This window comes from Tigriopus californicus, chromosome 4 (assembly GCF_007210705.1).
Source record: "Tigriopus californicus strain San Diego chromosome 4, Tcal_SD_v2.1, whole genome shotgun sequence".
NCBI lineage: Eukaryota > Metazoa > Arthropoda > Copepoda > Harpacticoida > Harpacticidae > Tigriopus > Tigriopus californicus.
Window position 1 is genome coordinate 12,064,434 of NC_081443.1, and position 24,600 is coordinate 12,089,033.

The 24,600-nt window shown below is 43.2% G+C and overlaps 4 protein-coding genes across 4 annotated transcripts; 2 read left to right on the forward strand and 2 right to left on the reverse strand.

Annotated features, from left to right (window-relative positions):
• Positions 1-1,002: 1,002 nt before the first annotated feature.
• On the reverse strand, positions 1,003-2,694 carry LOC131879517 (UBX domain-containing protein 1-like). Its single transcript, XM_059225866.1, has 2 exons — positions 2,559-2,694; positions 1,003-1,966 (listed from the first exon to the last, which is right to left on the reverse strand). Exon 2 carries the CDS (start codon positions 1,892-1,894, stop codon positions 1,061-1,063), a length of 834 nt encoding a protein of 277 aa, XP_059081849.1. The 5' UTR covers positions 1,895-1,966; positions 2,559-2,694; the 3' UTR covers positions 1,003-1,060.
• On the forward strand, positions 2,387-4,808 carry LOC131879516 (N6-adenosine-methyltransferase non-catalytic subunit-like; the record flags this gene model as incomplete). Its single annotated transcript, XM_059225865.1, is given in 2 exon segments — positions 2,387-2,716; positions 3,637-4,808. Coding segments are annotated over 2 exon segments (1,269 nt in total). The 3' UTR covers positions 4,683-4,808.
• Positions 4,809-10,086: 5,278 nt separating this feature from the next.
• Positions 10,087-13,084, forward strand: LOC131879519 (uncharacterized). The gene has a single exon (XM_059225869.1). It carries the CDS (start codon positions 10,295-10,297, stop codon positions 12,953-12,955), a length of 2,661 nt encoding a protein of 886 aa, XP_059081852.1. The 5' UTR covers positions 10,087-10,294; the 3' UTR covers positions 12,956-13,084.
• A 2,267-nt stretch (positions 13,085-15,351) lies between these two features.
• On the reverse strand, positions 15,352-18,055 carry LOC131879520 (ras-related protein Rap-2c-like). The gene is made up of 2 exons (XM_059225870.1): positions 16,963-18,055; positions 15,352-16,232 (listed from the first exon to the last, which is right to left on the reverse strand). The coding sequence occupies exon 1, from the start codon at positions 17,642-17,644 to the stop codon at positions 17,093-17,095; it is 552 nt and encodes a 183-aa protein (XP_059081853.1). The 5' UTR covers positions 17,645-18,055; the 3' UTR covers positions 15,352-16,232; positions 16,963-17,092.
• Between the last annotated feature and the right edge of the window lie 6,545 nt (positions 18,056-24,600).

Below are 24,600 nucleotides of genomic sequence, written 5' to 3' on the forward strand. Positions count from 1 at the left end.
ATCCAGTAGCAAGATTTAAGTCAGACTTGGACAAGTTTTTGACTAAAATTCCGGATCAACCTTATATTCAAGGATTAGCCAGATCAGCCAACTCCAATTCGTTGGTCGATCAAATAATATATATATATATAAATAAAAGTCAACTATAATAAATAATCTTCTCGTCTTGAACTGCTGGGATTTCAATCCCGGTAGCGGTAAGGAAGTCCGCAACAAAAAAAAAATCACCTGTATGGACTCTAAAACTTGGGTGAGGATAAAACACACGGATGCTTTTAATCGCATACCTTACGTAATCTTAGCCACCCAAGAGTAGATTTGGTCTAGTACCTCTATCAGACAACCGGAATCTTGATCATTCCTACCACATACTAATTTTGTATTACCAGCATACGAAGAGATACTGACTTTACTACTGAGCTTCTGAAGTGAAGCGCTGAAAATAATGAAAAGTAGAGGACCTAAAATTGATCTCTGAGGAACACCCGACTGACAATATGCGTGTCACCAAGGGACATGGGACCTATTAACTAAAAGGCCATCATGATCTACCTTATCGAAGGTCCTGGTAAGGTCGAGATAGACTTCGTCAACCGACTTTTACGTGTGAAATCTAAAATAATATTGTGTCTTTTTTTTTGGGGGGGGGGAGGAAATTGAAACTATTTGACGCCATTTTGAGATAATTAAAATGATGTTTTGCCCGAGAAGACCAAACATTTTTTCCACCCCTACTCATGATATGCAACAAAGCACCTCACCAAGTTTTCGAAAAACCATTTTTAAAAGTCGAAATCTAACCCAAATGACTCCAAAACAGCTTCTGCAGGCTTTAAGCATCTTGATGGGCAAAAATATGGTAGTTAATAAAAATGAAATTAAGTCTCTTGAAAAGAGCAATTAAGCTCCAAAAGTTTAAGTGAACTCCCTAAAAGTGGTCATGACGTCATCTTCTTTGGCCGCTTCAATGTCGCAAAAGTGCCATTAAAAAATTAACAAATGTTGCAAGAGCAATCATGTATTCTTTTTGCCCAAAGTATTAAACAAAAACAACATTTACTTAATTCTTCATCACTATTAGAACGGCGGAGGGCACTAACTGAAGGGAATCCAATGGCTCCTCATAATCAGCTTCTTCAAAAATTCGCTTGGGGAAACTCGTCATGAGCCGCACGGCCCCAACTTGGCCGTCCTTCCTATTCAACGATGCAAAGAGCCGCACAGCCGAAAGGGGTTCCTTGGATTGAAACGACTGCCGAAGCGTTGACCCATCAGGCAAGCGAATCTGGATACGCGTCTCATCATAATTACGCTTCTCACCAGATGGCACCACCTGGGCCAGCGGCGCCACAGGCGCAACGGGCAAGCTTTCTCCTCTCAACTCGGCCTCGCGCTCACGCCGCGCCTGTCGGTCAGCTTCAATCTGTGCTTTCACACGATCCTTGGCACGTTGCGTTTCCAGCTTCTCACGTCGCCGTTCTTCAGCAATCTTTTTCATTTCATCACGTTGAAGCTGATCCCTGACTTGATACATGGCTTTCCCATCTTCAACCCGCTTCTTCTCCCGTTCAATGGCTTCTTTTTTCTCTCTCTCTTCTCTCTCAGCCCGTTTCTTGACCCGCAATTCTTCCAGCTTCTTGAGCTGCTCCGCCTTCTCCTCTTCAGTCAGGATTCGCTTGGGTTCAGTGGGCCCTGAATCTTCCGATTGAGTCGGGGCCGAGGCTAAATCCTCCTCATTCAATACACCATCATCATCCGGATGGGCCAACAGCCATTCCATAGCTGGTTCAACACCTTTCCAGCCGGTTAGCGTCAAGGCTTTAGTGGCCTTTTGCTCATTGAAGCCCATGTCTTTTAAGGTATTGAGCACACCCTCCACTGTCTCGGAAGTCATGTCGTAGAGAATGAAGGGGCCGATGGGCGTGGGTGGAATTAAAATGTGGATAGCTTCGGAATTGAGTCGTATCTAAGCCGCAAAAAAAACAACAAATCCTGATGAACTGGTCAGCTGGTTGTGAAATATCATTAATACACGAGAAAAAGAACTATCAATGAACGGAAACGAGATCAAGATGAGTGCCTATCAAATAACATCATCCCAAATCTTTATTAGGTGTCATCCCATAGTAATTCAGGTATTATCTTTGGGTCTAGCACCTAAATATTGTACGTTCAAATCAAGATGCTTTTCTAGTTTTGAACTATCTATATGATGTAAACGATGATGACAGAGAGACAGATCAGCTAGAGTTAAGTCAAACCGAACAAAAGTAGCCATTCCCTAATTTCGCACCTAACTATTCTGACACGAATAGTATATCATGATGGAAATTGAATCGGTATCAGTTTTTATACCCGATAGACCTCTCATCTTTTTCAGCTTCTCATGATTCGATCCATCCCTAATCAGTTCCAAAACATTAGAGCTCAATCAAACCAAGCAAGAACCATCTCAAGCAAGTACAAATCTCCTCAATTCGCCAAGAATCCATCATGTCTGACGTCTTGAGTCGGGCCAAAGAAAAGTCGCGTCGGCGGAAAGAGCTTATAAAACACACCTTGGGGGTCGACGACTTGGACCACGCCCTGGGCGGGTCCAGTCCCGCCTATATGAAAGGAGTCGGAGCCCATGCAGGGTTGTCACGCGAATCCACTTCCCATTTGAGGGCGGATGACACCGAATTTGAGGCCAAGAGAGCCAAATCTTCAATCGAAGGTGAGTTAAGAAGGCTCTTGAGAATTCTTATTGACTGAAGAAAATGATATGTGGCAATAACCTTGTGCGTAAAAGCTGAGTGGAAAATGGTTATTTACGTTTTTCAATATTAGACCAGAATGATAATAATATTGGACCTAAACAAGCTAACCTTTGTGAGTGCGGGAACGTACAATCTGATTATAGTATCGTACTAAGCATATCGTAGAAACTGGTGATCCTACCAGAAGAAAATGAAAGATAAATCTTGTTATCTCAATTGACTACATTAGATGGTCAACCTTTGACCTTTGTGCCCGTTGAGTTTTAGGTGCCGAATGCAGAAATACCACAATCTATCATTTCAGTCATCTTAGCCGAAAATACAAGACAAAACGTTTGCTCCCTGAGGTCCTGTTGAACCTTGCCCTTCGGATGCGATATGAATTTCATTTTGACAATTAGCTCATCTATTTTCTGTGTACCTTAATAACTGCAATTAGGGTACAGCGATCTTGTTTGCTTAGCTAAGATTTTACAATACAAGCAGTACCCATCTATCTACGGTACACGTGTGATTCACATTTTCCTTGTGTGCACTTAGGTGGATACTGCACAGGTACATGTATTGAGGTGACCTCATTGTTTATGATAACTGCGTGGAGTGGGCTATCTCATTTGACTAATTATGATTGTTCAATACAAGTAGTACAAGTCCCATCGATAGTACATGCATGCTTCACTATGCTTTTTGACTGTGTATATGTCTTGCATTTATTTGATGAATAGTACTTGATGAGCGGAAGCATTTGCCTTTGGATACAAATATTTGCTCATGGCAAGCAAAACGGGTCTTGAAAATGTCAAGTCATTCCCAATCACAGGTTTCCAGGTAATCTGTTGTTATTGTATTGATCCATTATGACCTTTTTCTTCGATAGCCTCATTCCAAATCGACAGCATAAATCGAAGACGAAGTTCGGAACGCTCTTCGGTTGCAAATCCCGGAGATGTCGAGGAATTCCGCGATTCCACCGCCTTTTTAAAAGGCACCCAATCGCTCAACCCGCATAATGATTACAGTCAAAATTTCGTAGATACGGGCCACCGTCCTCAGAATTTCATCCGAGATGTCGGATTGGCCGATCGTTTCGAAGAGTATCCCAAGCTTCGGGAACTGATTCGGCTGAAAAATGATTTAGTTACCCGCACAGCTCATCCACCCATGTACCTTAAAGCTGATCTGGAGACTTTCGACTTGAAGAAAGTGGGTCAGAAGTTCGATGTGATCCTCATTGAACCACCTCTGGAGGAATATGCTCGGTCTTACGGTGTGAGCAATGTCAAGTTCTGGGATTGGGACAAGATCATGGCCTTGGATGTGGGCGAAGTGGCCGCTAATAGGGCCTTTATTTTCCTTTGGTGTGGATCTTCGGATGGTCTGGACTTGGGTCGTTTATGTCTTCAGAACTGGGGTTTCCGTCGATGTGAGGATATTTGTTGGATACAGACCAACCTCAAGAACAAGGCCAAGAAGGCTCTAGAACCCAATGCCGTGTTCCAAAGGACCAAAGAGCATTGTCTCATGGGCATCAAGGGAACAGTTCGGCGCTCCACGGATGGCGATTTCATTCACGCCAATGTGGATATTGACTTGATTATTGATGAAGAAGCCGAACCGGGATCGTTGGACAAACCCATTGAGATGTTCCATATCATCGAGCATTTCTGTCTCGGACGAAGACGACTCCACCTTTTTGGACGGGATAGCACGATTCGTCCGGGATGGTTGACCTTGGGCGAAGGTTTAACCATGTCTAATTATGATGAGACCATGTACCAAGGGTATTTTTCGGAAAACACCACCACCGGGTGCTCCGATCGGATTGAGTCGCTAAGACCCAAATCGCCACCACTCAAGTCCGGACAAAGAGGTCGTGGTGGTCGCGGAGGATCTCGTGGAGGTGGGGGTCGAGGAAAGCGGTGATAGCCAATACATATTGTCTAATTTCTTGGTGTCTGGACTTGTGATGCTTTGTTTCTCGAACGGCTAAGAAAATAATAACTTTCAGCTCCGTGTCTTTTATGATATAATAAAGAACTTACATCTACTTATAGAGTTGAAAGGGCTTAAACGCAGTATTGAAATCTCCGACTTTTATGGAGTTGAAAGGGCTTCAAAGAAATGTTAGAAACTATATCTAAAACAAACCTATTTAAGGGAAACCCACCAGAGCTGTGCCTTGGGCCGAAAGGGTCTCCAAATCCGATCCGAAGTTGATTTTCCAAAAATCCGAATGAGACACCTTTTTACAATTATGCCGAATCCGAATCTGGCAGCTTTGTCCAATTTGAATGAATCCGATCATTTTTGCTCAATCCGAATACGGGTATATGTATGTTTAATCCGACTACCAACCGAAAGCTTAATTAAAACTTGCTTAATCCAGTCCAAATCCGTTTTTTTTCACTCCATTGATTTTAATTCAAGAACGCTTTAAGGTGTACCAAAATTTGCAATTTTTCTGCTCCATAAATGTTTTAAAACGACGAGATTCGGTAGTGATCAAAGGGTATTCAGAACATATAAGCACATTAAAATATGCAAATTATGCCAAGTTTGGAATAAAAATATTCTGTCGCAATTTTTCATTTATTTCCCAGATGGGCCCTGCATGCCTTCCACCACGCCTCTACATCGCTCTTACTTCGTTGTTCGTCTTCAATTTGGCTCTTCAAAGATACTTGTTTCTGCATTGATTAATTTTTTTCATTACGTCCTGTTTAACGCTTTCAATTATTTCTGGAAGAAATGACCATTCAATTACCATACGCTAAAACCTCGAATACAAACTGAGTGATCTACCCAAGTGAAAGATTTGACAATTAATTCAAGAATGTAACTGCTTCTGATTTTCTTTCCTTTAAAAAGTGCTTCTTCCAAATTATATTGGTGACTTTGTCTTTTTTTGCTTGGTTGTAGCATGTTTCTTGCACCTACATTAGGAGTTCCCCAAGTCAAAGCATAACTTGCAGTGACTTCAATCTTCCGTAACAATGACGAAATAGCGTAACTTAGCAGTTTATCACATGTTTCAAGTGCAATACTATTAAACATTATTCTGTTATCAATCAGACTGGTGCAACAGTTCTTATTTAGTGGGGCTGACATGCTGAAGCATTCTAATTTCATTTTCCCTGAGTGCTTTCATTCCCCTCACAGTTATAGGATTCTGAATGAAACCGTTTTCAACACAAATAGACACGCATTTGTTAATGCAGGGGTTAGTCTGGCAAAAGTCAGACTCGTACTAATGCTCTAACTCGCACGAGTCCTCTGATCTTTTTTACTTTTTGCCGGACCAGCCGAGTCCGGACTCCGGCAGAGGACTCGAGTCTTTTACCAGAGTCAATTTTAGCAAAAAGACTCGCCTTGCAAAATTCTAAGAAAAAACTGAATATTTTTTTCATAGCCGAGTCCGGACTCGAGTCCTCCTAAAACATTCGAGTCTGGCCAATTTCTCCAAAATTGAGTAAAAGACTCGTGTCCATGCTGACTCGAGTTCGGAAGCATTTGGTCTATCCTGCAATTTAGGACTCTCACCCGTCTTACATGAAGAGGTAGCCATGGTCAGTTTCAATTTAGTTCGACATGATTGTGTATGCCCTGATAATCCCATCTTTCCACATGGGGGCGGTTGTCTATACACCAGAAAGGATTTGCACATGAGCCATGATCACATGTCTCATGAAGACGTAGAAGTCTTAGCTTGTTTTATCCAGGGACTTGATCTGCCGATTGTTACAATGTGAAGGCCCCCATCTTGTTTAGTGGTCTTGCTCCTGTAAGGTCTCAAATTCACGGGAAAAGGGTTGGATCGAGTACTTTGCTCGACAGTTTTCTTTGCAGGAGACTTTAATTTCCTAAAACCTAATTTTAAACTAAAATCTTGCGTTGAAGAGTGGCAGACTAGTCCCGATGGGTACATTCCCATTTCGAAATCAGCATCTCAGTCGTTCGAAAAGCTGGAGGAATTTGCGATCTTGCGCAATCTCTCCCAGCATGTTGGTGTAGCCACCAGTGCGAATAGCGTTCTTGACTTGTTTTTTTTTCTAATGACTCTGATCTGATCCAGTATGTCCATGTGACACCTAGTAAACTGTCAGATCATCATGTTCTCAAAATAGGGTCGACCATTACTCAAAGGCCGGCGTGCTCTAGAGTAAGACCGGCCAAGAAGGTCAGTCTGGCTAAGTTCAAGTTCAAAGATGAACATTGGCCGTTGATTATAGAAAGGTTAGGGGAGCTTGATCTCATTTCAATGCTGAAAAAAGAATCGTCCATAGATGTAGCCTTAGACAAAATGATTCTAGTTTTTGAGGACGTCTGTTCCACTCTAGCAATCCCTGAACGTGTTTCGAAAGTTAGAACGGAATCTAAAATTCCGAAGCTTACGAAGCAATTGTTTAAAAGGAGTTGCAAATTAGCAAAAAGGCTCCAGAGCACTTTGAATCCAGTATTTGTGGCTAGCCTTCAAAGAAAGTGGGATTTGATTCAAGGTAGGATTAAGGCCTCCATTGAGAATGACCAGTTGAAAAAGGAGAGTAGACAGAAATAGAGGTTAGGGCGAATCCAAAACCATTTTTCTCTTATTCAAACTCTAAGAGAAGCATGAAATACCTTTTAGAGCCTTTTAACGTCGATGGTGAAGCCAAAGAGAATGTAGAGGTCATGGCTAACATACATGGAAATCAGTGCTCTACTGGGCTTCCAGCTCCAACATGTTTAGGCGCAATATCTCATAGCTCTAATGATATGTCTACTGTGATTAGCGAGGCAAGCCATTTTAGCAATTCAATGATCTTGTAGTCACAGATCAAGATGCTTTAGAAGCCATCAGAAACCAGGTTGGCCAAGTTTTTTTCAGCCAGCGATGCTAGCTCTTGTAAATTCGATGCGAAAAATGCTAATTGGAATTCGAAAATGCTAGAACCATGCTCCTTTTTTTTAAGAAAAACATATTATTCATGGTGCTCATAAAGGATTTCAGTTTCACAATTCAATTATAGTTGGCACTCTTTGACAGGGTATGTTCAGGCAATATTTTGAAAATTATACTTTCAGGCAAAAAATTGAAAGACACAGAAATCTAAAGAAAAACCTCGCAGTAAAAATTGATGCTATTGTGTTTATGATATTCTCCTAATTTTGAACTCTGAGACTTACAAGGGAACGCCAAAAAGTGACAAGTTTTATTTGAGCAAAAATACTTTTTCAGGTTTTTTTTACACCCAATTACAGTTGTTTTTTTTGGCCCAATAAGTGTTTCTTATTGGATGAGATTAGATCATGAAAATAGGATAAATTGTTTTTTCATCGTGCATCATACTTCAAGGCGGACATTAGCAAGAGCTGCTATAAGTTTTTTTACGCATAAAGCTTAATTGTTGTCCATCTCTTCTATATTGAAATTTTTTGGTAGTTTTGAATCTTGTGATTTGGTTTACCTCAAATGTGTGGGGGGAATACTTTTCGGAAAATAATGACACTAACCAAAATATTTTTTTTGAATATCACAGTGAAATTAAGCCACACCTACCTATACTTAAGGATTAGTACTTCGTCCTTATACACGCACTGACCATTTCAATTAATTTATTAATTTGTGTTACCCAACTGAAATCTTTTTGTCTGCCAAATGTCTGGTTACAGCAGAATTTTGGCTAAATCTCCTTTAGAATTGAGAGGCACTTAGAATAAATCTTTTGCTTGCTTAATGTACACCAAACATTCCAATGGAAATCACTTTGTGGTTACAACGTATCAATTTCATGGAATGGGAAACGGATCCAATGAAAGAACATATTTAACACCTCCCTTCTGAATCTTTTTTTTTGCTTTTCTTCCCTTTTGGTCAATTTTTCAGTGACATAATGTTAGGATATATAGTTATAATATAGTTTAATGCTAAAAAACCAGACAAATGCTCATAAAAAAATCCAATTCCCCCATTCCTGTCAGGAATGGGGGTTTGTAATTCTCTTGGTCATGATGGCGTGATACTTCGTTCCTGATGAGATGCTTACAGGTTCTTGCTCTTGTTAATTCGTGTTTGGTTATTCTTGGATCAGCACAAGTTTCCCTTTTCACTAAAGTCAGCTCACGTTGTTCCAATTTTCAAAGGGGGAGATAAGCCGCTCCCCAGTAATTATAGGCCGATTTCTTTCACGTCGAATATTGCGAAGGTGTTTGAGTAGATCACGAAGTTCCAACTTGATGAATTTCTTGAAGTCCATGAAGTTCTTCGTCGTTGTTAGGATGGGTTCTGAGAACATTGAAGCATGGTTACCCAATTGATTGAGCATATAGATCAGGTTCTTAAGGGACTAGAGAGTGACGAGTCGGTTGATGCAGTCTATCTCGACTTTGCCAAGGCTTTTGACAAGGTAGATCATGGCCTTTTAGTTAACAGACTCCATGAGATTGGGATCCAAGGCAAGGTTCTCAATTCTTTAAGAAGTTTCTTGTTTTGGTAGGAAGCAATTGGTTAAAGTTGAGGGAACCCTTAGTGACGTACATGATGTCAAGTCGGGTGTTCCTTAGGGTTCCATTTTGTCTCCTCTCCTTTTTATCATCTTCATTGCCACAATTCAGCTCGGAAGCAAGGTCAGTATCGCTTCGTATGCTGACGAATGATACAAAATTGGATTGTGTTAGGAATGGTAAAGATTCCGGTAGTATTGTAGACGTCTTAGATCAAACCTACTCCTGGGTTGCCGGGAGTAACATGGCCTTGAATGGAATTAAATTCCGCTTAATTACCTTTGGGTCGACGCCATTAAACATTTCGTCCGTAGATAATAGAGGTAAAAATATCGGGCAGGTTTCGTTCATGAAGAATTTAGGTGTAGTCCTCCAAAATAATGGAAAGTGCTATGAGTATATCCAGTTGAAGGTGGGTAAATCAATGCCTTTTTATCAATTTTGATTCATGAATCTCTAGAATATGGACGGAATATTCTTGGGGGGGGCGCGGAGAATTGACATTTTTCTCTCTCTATTTCAAAAGCTATGCCTGTTTGAGTCTAAAAATGTTCCTCTAGATAGAGTTTTTGATTATCAATTAAGAAAGGACTGGTACATTCATGCTATGACTGCTTTTGTACTGTGTGTAGTTTATGAAGGCGTCATAACTTTTGATTGGCTCAAATCAAGCTGAGAATCAAAATACGTGACTGTAAAAAATTGATGTTTGTCTCATTGCAAGAAAACGCAATACTCGTACGTTCATTCGCTTATAAATTGTTAATTCTCGAACATAACAATCCATTTTTCAATCGCGCATGGAAAATTCGAGTTTCCCACTCTTTTCCTCAGCTAGGATTTGTCAGCTGACGGCCATGCTGTTTTTCGTTTCGCCCTGATTGGCCCCGGATTTGTTTATTTTGAAGTGGAGTCCAAAGCAACGTGTGGATTTCTGCCCCGCGTTGTCATTTGCCCAGGGAAACAAACCCTAGGCGAAACCAAAGCATCCCCTTGAGAATCCCTCGATATCTCACTCATCCGTGGATTAAAGCACATATCTCGGCCAATACATTATGGGCCGAAAAGGAAACTTTCAAGAGCGTGTCAAATCCGGACCGGGTCGGAAGACCAAGAAACAAGCAGATCCCACGTTCGCCCCCGAAATCTTGGAGGCCAAAAATGCCCCAACCCAAACGCTCAATTTGAGTCGGCGACAACGAACCCGAGTCAAGAAACGCGAAGAGTTAAAGAGCCAGCTCAAGACGCGTGGGGCCATACCCACCACGGCCAAGGGCAAGAAAAGGGCGGTCAAGATCCCGCAATCGGATGACGATTCCGATGATGAGAACCTGGATAATGAGGACGAGGAAATGGAGGATGGGGGAAATTTGATAGGTTATTCGGATGAGAACCAGAAATGGCTCAAACCGGTGGCTGAGACGCTGAAGCGCAAATTCGGTGACTATCATTCAGATGAAGAGGAAGATGGCGAGGACGAAGAACTCGAGGACGAAGAAGACGACGATTTAATGCCAGATTCTTTTGCAAACAGCGACGAGGATGACGATGACGGCGACGGCGACGAGAATGAAGAGGGAGACGAAGAGGGAGACGAAGAGGGAGACGAGGAAGAAGGGGGTAGCGATGAGGATGAGGCCATGTTGCCCATCGAAAGAGAGGCCAAGAAGATGGAAAAGAAGCAAAAGAAGTTGCAAAAGATCGCCCAGATGGACATGGATGAAGCCATGTTATCCAATCAGCCTCATGAAGCCATCACGTTGCCTACTGTCTTAGAACTAGCCGAAGAAGCCGCCAAGCCACCTGATCTACACATCCTTCAAACTCGAATGAAGGACATCATCAACGTTCTGCAGAACTTTTCCAAACTCCGTGAAGAGGGCCGATCTCGGGAAGAGTATCTCGAGTGTCTCAAGCGCGATTTGTGTCAATACTACAACTACAACGAGTTCATGATGGAAAAGTTCATGCAAATCTTCCCGGTCAGCGAAATTATGGAGGTATTGGAAGCCAACGAAGTCCAACGTCCCGTCACCATTCGTACCAATTCGCTGAAAACTCGACGACGTGATCTAGCCCAAGCTCTCATTAATCGTGGTGTCAACTTGGATCCCGTGGGAAAATGGTCGAAAGTGGGGCTAGTGGTTTACAGTTCCCAAGTTCCCTTGGGAGCCACTCCGGAGTACTTGGCTGGTCATTACATTCTTCAAGGAGCTTCCAGTTTGTTGCCCGTTATGGCCTTAGCACCGCAAGAAAGCGAGCGAATCTTAGACATGGCCTCTGCCCCCGGGGGCAAGACCACGCATATTGCGGCTTTGATGAAGAACACGGGTCTCCTGGTAGCCAACGATGCCAACAAAGAGCGCACCAAGGCTGTGGTGGGCAATGTCCATCGTCTGGGCATCACCAATACCGTGATTTGTTCCCAAGATGGTCGCGAAATCCCCAAGATGATGAAAGGCTTCGATCGCGTTTTATTGGACGCACCCTGTAGTGGCAGCGGTGTGATCTCCAAGGATCCAGACGCCAAGGCCAAGAAAGATCAACGTGATATCAAAGTGGTGGCCAATCTGCAGAAGGAGCTCATCTTGGCAGCAATTGATGCATTGGATGCCAAATCCAAAACCGGAGGGTATTTAGTGTATTCCACGTGTTCCATTCTGCCCGAGGAGAATGAAAACATTGTGAATTATGCTTTGGGCAAACGACACGTCAAGTTGGTCCCTGCCGGGGTGGATTTTGGAGTGGAAGGATTCACCAAGTACCGCGAGTTTCGGTATCATCCTAGTTTGAAACTGACCCGACGCTTTTACCCGCATACCCACAATATGGACGGATTCTTCGTGGCGAAGTTCAAGAAGCTCTCCAATGCCATTCCCCAGACCCATAACAACAAGGCGGACGAGTCCGAGGCAGAAGAAAACCAAGATGACGAGGTCCCTGACAAGCAACAACTGAAAAAGAAAGAGCGCATAGAGAGGAAAATGAAGAAGAAACAAGCCAAGCTCGATTTGGAGTCCTCCAAGGATCTGGTTAAACCCCAGAAGAAGAAACGTCGATTTGAAGAGCCAAAACCAGAGGCAACCAACAATGAGGAATTACCCCCTAGCAACGATCAAGATTCAGAGCCCGTCAAGGAAATGCCCGAGGAAAAGCCAGATCAGACCACGCCCGCTCATTCGCCCGCTGTCACGAGATCTGGACGGACTCCCAAACCTGCACTTATGACCAAAGGCCAAACTCTCAGGGCAGCCAAAACGCCAATTCTCAAGACGCGCAAAGGAAAGAAAAATGAAAATGATTCGCCCCCTAAGGACCAAGGACAGTCAAAGGCAAGTCCCAAGGCTGATCAGGCGCCAAAAAGTGGGAAAGGCCGTGTATCAGAGGTGAAAGAGACCGGAAGTCCCGTTATAAGCGCACAGGTCAAGAAAGGCCAAACTCCCAAGGCCGGCAAGATGACGAAAGGATCGGTTCAAGATCGTACCCCCAAGGCCAAAGTTGGTCAATCTCCCAAGATGAATAGTGTTCCAACTCCAAAGGTTGGAAAAGGCAAAGAAGGTGCGAGTCCCAACGAGAAGTCCCCTCAAACTCCCAAGGGTCGTAAGGGTGGCCAGAGCCCGAAAGTGATTGCTACGCCCAAGATCAAGAAGACCCCCTTGAAAGCCAGATCCGCGCAGAAGAAAAGTCCTAAATCCGGCAAAAAGGGCAAGAAATGATCACTTATGCAGAATATCATCAATATCTTCATTTCATTTGATGCTAAATAAATACGGATCAAGGTTATGGAAGAAAAAGAAAGTTGTCTTCATTCAATTAAGCCTTCATGCTCAATATTGTTTTCCAGATGGAAATTATCGACACGTTTTCCGTGTTCATGCCCGAAAACTCCAATGTGATTGGAGACGAAGTGTTGGATGCGTTTTTGGACCACCTTCGTCAAACCCAAGGTCTTCGAGATAAAACAGACAAAGAGTTAAAACCCTTTGTTTCTAACTTGAATCAGTGCTTCAATGGAAGAGTCCGTGATAAAGTGAGGGGACTCAAAGGATTGGCTGCACTTGTGGAGCAGTCTCAAGACCATTTTTTCGAGCATAATGCCAAATCATGGCTCCAAGTGGTTTCCAATCAAATCAAGCCCACGACTAATCCAGCCTTACTTCAATCAGCCTTGGATGTTTTGTCTTCGATTCTCATCCGATCTCCGGGATTTGCAGATGTGTCCAGAATTTTAGCCTCGTCAGCCTCAACCACGATCAACTCATTGCTTCAATGTCTCAAGAGTGGTGATTGCTCCATTTCCGCCTTAAAAGTGACCAACGCAATCTTGAAAGCCTATCCAGGATCCTGTGCCAATGTCCGGGGATCATTGGAGGGTTATCTATCGTCCCAAATCAAGGTGTCGAGTTCAGTCCCAATCGAGCTGATTGGAGAGGCTTTTTCTTTGTCGGTGAGGTTGGGCGGGAGTGGGCGGGACGGGTCCTCCCATCGCGAAAACTGGTCCAAATTGGTGGCTCGTCTGGTTGAGACTCTATTCAATTTGAGTCAAGACATTCTCAAGTTCGCTTCAGGACGTCCAAGTGTGCCCAAGGCTCAATTGTCCGAAGGTCAATTGTCCGTGCCAAATTGTCCGCACCCAAATGTTTTAGCCAAGATCATTTTCAAAGCTGATCAATTTGATCGAGTCGGCCATTGTCTCATGGAATTGATCCAGGGACCTTTTCCTTACAGTAAGGTGTTCCATCTGCAGAAAGTGTTCGAAATCTTGGAGTCCCTTCAATCGATGAGCATAAATGATCATGTTTCCAGTTCCGAAGGTCGAGCAGTTCTCATGGCCTTGCCCACTTTATGGAAGTCCAATTGCTGTCTAATCACGGTCTTGATCGAGACCTTAGGCTTCGACCTTCTACCCGACTTGGCCTTGATTCTCAATTTCGGTCTCCACATTCTGGACAACACCAAATCCCAATACGATTCCCTCACCACTTTGAAGTCCTTTGAAGACCTCAAAGTTGCCACTTACGAGCTCCTGATCACCCTCAGCGACAAATTGGGAGCCGCTGCCGGATTCGATATCACTTTCAAGCAATTTGTCCCACTGATCCTCCGAGATTTGACGCCTTTCAAGGCTTCTTGGAGTCTTCAATCGGGCTCAAAGAAAAGCAAAGGCAAGAAAGGTTACCAAGGCCTTAGTGGGATCAAGTCTCAACAAGTGGGATCATCCAACCCCAAATCATGTGAGGCTGCCCTCAGGTGTGTCAAGTCCATCTTTGACGCATCGGGTGGCCTTATGCCTCCACAAGTCCACAAAGACGTTCAATCCTTGGTTCTGGCTCTTTGTATGGAAGTCCAACAACATCAAGCCAGTTTTAGACCCGCTCCCTACGACAACTATTCTTGTCGGGTCCAATTGTATCGAACCTTGATAACCTTGGTCCAAAACTTCCACCCCAAATGGGCCAGTCCCCTGCCAATCAGCGTGCAAATCTTTCGCCAAGGCATGACCCAGGATGAACATCCTGGAGTGCGTGAGGTGTGTCGTCAAGGATCCAGTTTGGCAGAGTCTCTGGTTCATCCTCGATCGGCGACCTTGCACATTGAAGCTCCCAATTCTTTGGAAGAGATGATCAAGATTAAGAATGAACTGATGAAGGTACACACGGTTATTGTGTCTGGAGGAAAAAATACCACGGTTCAAGCGATGGAGGAGGAAAACCAAGAACCTGAAGAAGTTCTAATGGTAGAGAGTCCGTCCAAAGTTTCGGACCAGTCTTTACCCCAACAAGACTTTTCCGTGCCTGAAGTGAAAAAGGTAGGCAAGAGAAAAATGAAAAGTAAAGGCGAGGACGTTGGGAAAGATTCAGATCCGGAGTATGACTTGACCTCGGATGAGAAGAAACGTGTCCTGGACTCCTTCTACGATTTCAGTCAGCCCTCGATTCACATCCCGGATGAGTCTCGGATTCTTCCTGCTCAAGACGAAGACAAGGTTGAGAAAGAAGTGACTCTAGTTGACACAGAGGTCAAATCTCGAGTGAATATTGATCAAGTGTTTGAGGACTTTCTCCAAGCTGAATCGGGATCGGAATCTGAATAAATGAATCAAATAATGCGGTTCTTTTTATCCCTGTGAGGGCTACCTGTTTATTTTTTATTAGATATTCTAGACAATATAGATATACTTTTTTTGTAATATTGAGTGGAGAAAATGATGCGAGAAGGCGAAGGTTACAAAAACGATCATACCAATAATAATAATGATGATGATACTACTACTAATAGTAATAATAATAATAATCATGATAATAATAATAATAATAATGTACATTGCTGACGTCGTGGCATCCGTAAGAAGGACACTGGATTCGAACTCAACAGATTCAAAGAAACATGAAAGTGAGGAGGAAACAATACAAGTTGGATCAAAGACGAAACCCGGACTTCTGATGGGCACAGAGACATCGAATCGAAACAAGGAAGGTAGAATCTATGGGTGGTGGTGTATTTATTCGTTCTGGGAAGACTTCTTTTTCATTGGTTATGCAATCAGCGGAGAAGGCCTACCCATTTCAATAGCATCTCGACAAGGAATCTGTTTCAGCATTACAAGTAAGGCCATCAAGGGTTTGAGTGAATGAATTTGCTCTCCAGGTGATCAATTAGCTCTTCGGGACAAGGGTCGAACGACTTTCTGTTTACTTTGAGGAAAGAATTTGGATTCACGTTGCTCTTCGGGCTCAAAAGCATTCATTGCCTTCGATTTTGTTGTATTCACTTCTCGTTTGTTCGTTGAGCTGTTTAATTTTCATGTGTGGATAAGGCGAGAAAAGGAGGAGTAAAGAGAGAAAATGATCTGAACGGAGGCGTTCTTTTTTCCAAGATTGGCGACAATTGGCACAATTCGATCTCTGGACGATCGAAGTTCTCGCATTCGTTCGAGGATCATCTTGCCATGAGCTCCGAGCTCTTGGCTCTGCTCTTGTTCGAAATTCAATTCTGAAAGAAACGAGAGGGAAAACAGCGATGGTGAAGGCGAATCACATTTTCCCTATCCAAAATCAAGGTAGCTTGCCAAGAAGAGATTGAGATCGGATTGACACACCACATGAAAAGAGACACGAGCTTCAATCAGAGCACTTCATTATGTTTCGAAAAGCAAAGCGATCAGTTCCAGTAAGACTGCAATTCAATCACACAGTGGTCTACTTTACGAATGTATGTGAATGCATTGAGAATGGAGAAGGATCGATCAGCTAAGATGTGCTGATCAAAAAAACAGCCTGTGATGTTTCTTTCCACTTTAAAATATCATTATCGTCAAGAGAGAAACTGGAAATCTCGGGTGTGAATTAGGTCACTATACAAATTAGCCCGAGATTCATATAGATAGGTGTGAAATGTGTGTGGAAAGCTGTTGAAAGCACTCGTCCATGATTCCGAATGTTCTTTCATAAACATTCCTCGCCAGGGGTCTTCAAGTTCCTTAAACAGAAACCTCTTCTTTGTGGCATAGGGCCTACTAAATGCGATTGACATGACCCACCTACCCATCCATGGTCTTAAGGATGGGGGTAAAACGTCATTTGAGCTTGACGAACCTCATGCAAAATGAATGGGGCTACCTAATAAAGTTACTGCCTGGCCAATCCCACAGAAAAACATGAGTACGCATGCATACCCCATGGCCACACTCGTTTCAAATCCATCTTTAAAAAAAAGCCCTTACCAAGTGTAGTCTGAATTCTGGATGAACACTTTGCAGATCTGTCGTAGAAAAAGCGGGCGTAGAAAAAGGCGGCGGCATGGGAAATGGGTGGGTCAGGCTGGCCCGTCCACCCCCGCCCACTGACCCAAGGCTAGGAGAGAAGACAACACGTGCACACGATTTCTCGATCTTTGGTCGAGTGCCTGAGGTTCATTTCGCGCACGATCTCGGCAAACACCTCATTCACATTGGTCCGATGCTTGGCCGAGCTCTCGATGAAGGAGCAGCCCCAGATCTGAGCCAGGGCCACGCCCTCTACCGTGGGCACCTCCCGCTGACTCTCCAGATCGACCTTGTTGCCCACCAGCAAGATGGGCACCTTGTCCGTGCCCTTGACCCGCGTAATCTGATCCCGCATGGTCTTGATATCTTGGAAGGTCTGATGGTTGGTCAAGGAGTAGACCACGATGAAGCCCTGTCCATTCTTGATGTAGAGATCGCGCATGGAGGCGAACTGCTCCGTGCCCGCCGTATCCAGGATCTCCAGCACACACGGCGTGTTATCCACCTCAATCTCCTTGCGGTAGAAGTCCTCGATGGTGGGGTCGTACTTCTCCATGAAATGACCCGACACGAATTGGACCGTGAGGGCGGATTTGCCCACGCCTCCCGAGCCCAACACCACCACCTTGAACTCGCGCATCCTGTCCAGGCTAATCCAGGAGGCAGCCCGGGCGTCCTAGCAGTCCAGCCACCAACGGAGGGACGGGCGAGGACGGGCGAGGGCGGGCGAGGGCGGGAAAGGATGGAGCGGGACCCGCCTGGGCACAGTCCGGGCACTGGCCCGCTAAATGCAATGCAGAGGGAACAACATCATGAGGCCCGGGGATTGGATCACTTGGGTTCGCTTCTCGGCTCTTTTAACCTCTCATGTGTCTGTGTGTTGGTCTGTGAGTCTGGGCCATTCACCTAGGTAGTCGGGTCCGTCCGGACGGTCCGTACGGTCCGTACGTCAGTGAGTAGTCGCTGTGGTACTAGTTATAGTTCTAGGTACTGAGCAGGCTCATCCGTTTCACTTCATTCCTGTCGTCATAGATATAGTCGTTCAGGTGGAGCGGATGGTCACAAATCGAGTCAGGTCGGGGCAGGGGCCAGGACGTCATATCAGCTGTAATACTTTCGCTGGGCAGTAGGTCTATCCGTAGACTTCCAGAGTTATATAGGGGATGTCAAGTAAAGGAAATTCAAGGAAAAATGTGGTCCGGCCCCCTGATTTTGGGCATTTTGGGGAGAGAGAACTAAGACAAACATCACAGTCAACTTGCACCATTCGCCCATTGAATTTTCAATAATTCAGTGATTTTGAGCGAGTTGTGTTACACAACCCTACTAAATGAGCATGTTTGGTGTTAATCAGTGAACGCACTATCAAATTGGCTCAATACCATAATGCTAATTGCCTAGACAAGCATGTAAAATGGAAAAAAATTCAAAACCCAATGCATGCACAATGCGGTTTGGCTGAGCATGTTGTCTTTGATTTTATTCCATGGAATAACGTCAGTTGTCCATGAACGCGTTTACTTGACTAGCCCTATAGACTGCAAACGAGCTTTATGCCCAATCGGCTTGCTCTTGGTCATAGCCACTCTGAGCCACTTTTCGAATTAAAGTAATAAAAAAGAAACGTAGATCTTCTTAAATAAAGGTAAGTCATTTTAGTACCGTTTACTTGTCAAGTGGATTGCTTCAAAGTTATTTTGTCCAAAACTTATGTAGCTGATCAAAAGCAGGCCGAAAATTCGAACTTAATGTATTGTTTACTGCATAACTTTGGTCATACCTTCCGAGTTCCACAAGAACAGCTTTGGGCTCAAATTTGGCCAAGTTCATATACTCAACCAAATCTTCTGGTCGTAAGAGTTTCTTATTAGGATTTGGAATAAGATGAACAGTTTATGCAATAAAAAATGTTGGCCTCTGTTCGCAGTCCATATCTCTAGAAGTCCGTGGTCTATCATGGATGAAATTGAAATTATTAAACTATTCTAAACTAATACCTCACATGGTCAGAGACCAAGGTCCCTAACCCTGGGAAGCTCAACATCAAACACACTTTTGTCCTTTGATTTGAGTTTCCAGTCGTCAGATTACAACAAACTCAGGGATCAGGTTTTGAAAAAGCAAAAGGACTAAATATATGAAACTTTGATCATAATAATGTCCACGAATTGCATTTTTAAGATTTACAGTGCACTTTGCATGGGCTAATGAGCCGTGGCTTTTATGAAACTACGATGTCTCCTCAATAATAAATGACCTACAACTGTGATTCAATCCCTTAGCCAAGAGCAATGAGTCCCAAATATTGCAATGATGTCATGTCCTTTTTCCCGGTACTTGGTTCCATTTATAAAAAGTCTTTATGTGTAAACAAATGTCATTTTAATTTGTTTCTAATATAACAGCCCCCTTACGCTGCACGAAATATGTTTTACGTTCTACACTCCAGTGGGCGCTTTGACTTTCAGCCTCTACCAAATAAAGGGCTGATTGGGCCAATTGTTTTTTTATTGAATTATAGTGCGTTTGCGTTATTTTTTGGCTGATTCTATCAAAATCTTATTTAAAATTAGTACCCCGGGTCACCTAATGTCCGGAAGAGAAATTGCGTTCAAGGCAAGGCAAGAGCAGCTTATTTAGCAATCCACCGTGCGTCTTCCCGTTTTCTTTGGGCCGTGTGACGTCGCAAATAAGGGCCCTTAAACATTACTCAATTGATTGTGCTCAAATGTATTCCCTCCTCACAAATACAATCGCATCACGGGTTGGACAATGAACAATACAATTACATTATGCAGTGAATACCTTTGTTGTCTTCCTTGCTACAACCGAAACTGTAGTCCCTTTTTCTATCAATATCATTTAAAGATGAAACATACCAATATAAATTCAAAATACTTCATTGTTGAAACTCTTGGGTAACTTGAATCCAACCATTACACGAGAGCATTAAAAAACAAAATTGATTTTATTCGTTTCCTCCTTTAAAGAAAATAATATATTTAGCTTCCTATGGATGCATCATCGTTTGAATCAGCACTAGGCTGGGTATAAATACAAGCTGTTTGGTCGCGTGGAGTTTCCGTTCTATCTAGCATAGGTCTGAAGGACAAGTCATTTCAGGGTGATGTGTTTCCGGGGGTGCACAGGATCGTGAGGGGGGCTGCATTGTAAAATCAAGCACAAGAAAGATCTGAGGTCTGAATGACAGTCAAAGCATGGTATTTTGTCTTGAGATGAATGCCAGCTCTATTAATGGTCATGGGTTGGAAGATCATTCCTTAAATCATTCCTTCAAAAACGTGTTCCCTATTCAGAGATTTATTTTTCCAATGAGCTTCCCTATTTTTCTATAGCCCCCTTACGCTGCACGAAATATGTTTTACGTTCTACACTCCAGTGGGCGCTTTGACTTTCAGCCTCTACCAAATAAAGGGCTGATTGGGCCAATTGTTTTTTTATTGAATTATAGTGCGTTTGCGTTATTTTTTGGCTGATTCTATCAAAATCTTATTTAAAATTAGTACCCCGGGTCACCTAATGTCCGGAAGAGAAATTGCGTTCAAGGCAAGGCAAGAGCAGCTTATTTAGCAATCCACCGTGCGTCTTCCCGTTTTCTTTGGGCCGTGTGACGTCGCAAATAAGGGCCCTTAAACATTACTCAATTGATTGTGCTCAAATGTATTCCCTCCTCACAAATACAATCGCATCACGGGTTGGACAATGAACAATACAATTACATTATGCAGTGAATACCTTTGTTGTCTTCCTTGCTACAACCGAAACTGTAGTCCCTTTTTCTATCAATATCATTTAAAGATGAAACATACCAATATAAATTCAAAATACTTCATTGTTGAAACTCTTGGGTAACTTGAATCCAACCATTACACGAGAGCATTAAAAAACAAAATTGATTTTATTCGTTTCCTCCTTTAAAGAAAATAATATATTTAGCTTCCTATGGATGCATCATCGTTTGAATCAGCACTAGGCTGGGTATAAATACAAGCTGTTTGGTCGCGTGGAGTTTCCGTTCTATCTAGCATAGGTCTGAAGGACAAGTCATTTCAGGGTGATGTGTTTCCGGGGGTGCACAGGATCGTGAGGGGGGCTGCATTGTAAAATCAAGCACAAGAAAGATCTGAGGTCTGAATGACAGTCAAAGCATGGTATTTTGTCTTGAGATGAATGCCAGCTCTATTAATGGTCATGGGTTGGAAGATCATTCCTTAAATCATTCCTTCAAAAACGTGTTCCCTATTCAGAGATTTATTTTTCCAATGAGCTTCCCTATTTTTCTATAGCCCCCTTACGCTGCACGAAATATGTTTTACGTTCTACACTCCAGTGGGCGCTTTGACTTTCAGCCTCTAGCAAATAAAGGGCCGATTGGGCCAATTGTTTTTTTTATTATTGAATTATAGTGCGTTTGCGTTGTTTTTGGATAATTCAATAAAAATCTGATTTAAAATTAGTGCCCCGGGTCACCTAATGTCCGGAAAAGAAATTACGTTCAAAGCAAGGCAAGAGCAGTTTATTTAGCAATCTACCGTGCGTCTTCCCGTTTTCTTTGAGCCGTGTGACGTTGCAAACACCGGCCCTTATATGAATATCCATTCAAACATCAAGAGAATCGCAATGCTTTATTTACATGATAGCCTCGTAGTGACAAATTTCATTAGCATTGAAAATGACCCAGTCACGCTGAACCACATTGGCCTTCGTTATTTGCGAAATATCCAGTACAGAGGATACTTCAAATTTTGATAGATATGGCTTGAGCGGGTAAAAACAATTGATTTCAATAAAAAAAGCACTGTTTTCAAAATTTTGGCCATGTTTTCAAAAAGGAAGTATTTAGGCCCATTTTTATCATATTTCGGCAACTCAAGAACCAAATACGCGAATTTGTAGATAATTGGTCCAATTCTTAAGTGCTAAGGTATCTAATTAAAAAAATCATGGCTTTGAGTAGAAATAAGGCGGTTTCATCGAGAGGGATGACCATTAAGGAGCGTAAAAAGAAGGGTAAAAATGAGTATAGGGTGTTTTTTACTGCAGCTGGGCCATCTATGAACATCACTAACTAGGTTAACTATAATGCAGCGCAATTTTCTACTATTGCAGGTTGATGATGGCGCTATCTACCTGGTGTTTCATGATGTTCTGGATCGGTCTCAAAGGGTAACCTTCTGACGGTTTGGCAAAAACATTGAATTTAGAATTTAGCGCTTCACAGTTTTTTTCTGAAAGTGCGTGATGCGCATGAGGAATTAGGACCATTATTGAACATACGGCCAGATGCAGAGAGTGGTGCTCAGTGGAGAATTCTCCTACTGGAAGAGTGTGACGAGTGGCATCGTTCAAGGTAGCGTTCTGGGACCCATCCTTTTCCTGATGTTTGTCTCTGATTTACCCAATTGTCTTGGGCCAGCGGCTACTATTGGAACATTTGCAGACGACACTAAGATCTGTCGCGCAATTAGTTCGATGCAGGATAGTGCATTACTGCAAGGGGATGTCAGCTCGTTATTACAATGGGCACAACGGCACTCAATGATGTTTAACGTGGAAAAATTCAAGGTTATCCATGTTGGAAGCTGCAACCCGTGCAACACGTACTTTCTTGATGGAACAGTGATAGGTACAGCCGAATCGCAGCGTGACTTGGGTATTCTTATTCATCATGACCTAAAACCCTCCTTACACGCCGGAACGATAGCCAAAATGGCCAACTCTGTTCTTGGGCAAATAAAAAGAGCCTTTTCTATTCGAACTCCGGAGGTGCTCGCACGGATATATAAGTCTTATGTTAGGCCTTACCTTGAATTTGCAGTCCAGGCCTGGAATCCTTGGCTTCGAAAGGACTGTGAAGTTTTGGAAAAAGTTCAGCGTCGTGTGGTTCGGATGATGAGAGGGCTGACGGGATCATATGAAGACAAACTACAAGAGCTCGGTCTCACTTCGCTTGAGGATCGTTGCAGGAGGGGAGACGCCATTCTTATGTACAAAATAATGCATGGTCTGGATCACATAACTGCGGAAGAGATATACACTCCTATAACCCATTCCAAAATAACACGTGGGCAAGTACAAGGAAATCTCCGAGTGCCAAAAACGAGATTAGATTTGCGGAAACATTTCTTCAGTGTTCGCTCTGTTAAGATATGGAACGATCTCCCAGGCGAAGTGCAACAGTGTCATACCGTCAACGAATTCAAAAATAAATATGACTCCCATAACAAGATTTAACTGTCAACATAATCACCCTTCCCATGTCAAAATGTGTTCTCTTTTTCACTATTTCCATAATGCAAGTAACCCAAATATCTTCATAATGACTAATAATGGTCCCTGAAGATTAATAAAACCTTGTAAACTTGTATGTAAACTTCCAGCACTCTTGAAGGCAGAAAATCGTAGTAGCCTCAAACTCTAGAGTAGAGGTCGACCTACGTTGATAGACGCATTTAGACTGGATAGTACCACATTTTGCACGATAGCTAGCCTTGAAGATTGCCCAGGTATATGCCAGACAACCGAGATTGATCTGGACCATGGGAGTTAATAGCTAGCGATTTGTATCCTTAGTGCAATTGATGATTGTTTGAGGCCCTGATAAAAGGAAGCTCAAACTATTAATTATAGTCCCTGATTAGGGTGTGGATGCGGAATAATCAAGGCCTTATAGCAAGCTAAATTGAAGCCCATGTATAAAGTGTTCTCCATCTTGTTGAGAGCTATCAAGGTATTTCTGTAACCTACTTACCTGTGCTTCGGGTATTCCATGGTTTCCTTCATCACGGGAATTCAGTAAGTCAGACCTTTCACCGCCATGGTTGGGACGAACCAAACCTATCTCCAAAACATCTCATAGGAGATGTTGGTAGGCTTATGTGGATATCGGCGCGACGAGCTTTGCTCGGGTTCATGGTTCAAACCCAGGTCTCCCCCCCCCCCCTGCTATAGTGATTATATTCGCCTCGAACGCGCACCTCAAACGGCGGACCTCGAACCCAAAATGCGACATACCAAAATATATTGAAAAACTCATGTCAAATAATAATCCAATGAGATTGAAACTCGCAATAAAATTTTATAAAAAATTTGTTTTCATCACCGTTGGTTCGGCTTGGAATTAGAGACTTCAACTCCAAAACAGTGTGTGTCGGGCGAAAGACTGCCTTTGTTCGTCGAGGAGTGAAACTAGACCAATACAACGCCATGGCAGCCAATCGATCCAATCCGGACGCATAAAGGTACTTCACGCGGGACCGGAGACTTTTTGGACGTATCGTCACTGGAGACGATGGTTGACAATGAAATGGTTTGATCCATTGTCAAGGATCTGCAGTTAAGAGTGGGGAAAAATTGCTGAAATATACGAGGAGCTCGTCATCAACGACAATAAATCGCCGTGGAACAAGAACAAGTCATGGAGGATCCCATGACACAGCTTGGTTCCGCGCAGCAATTGGCAGCCTCTGCCCACAAAGCCATGGCGATTCTCACAGGAGAGCGTGGTGAGATTTCCCACACTTGAGCGCGTGTCGCAATTCCGCATTGCTGGCTAATTAAGACCTCCAATCTTGA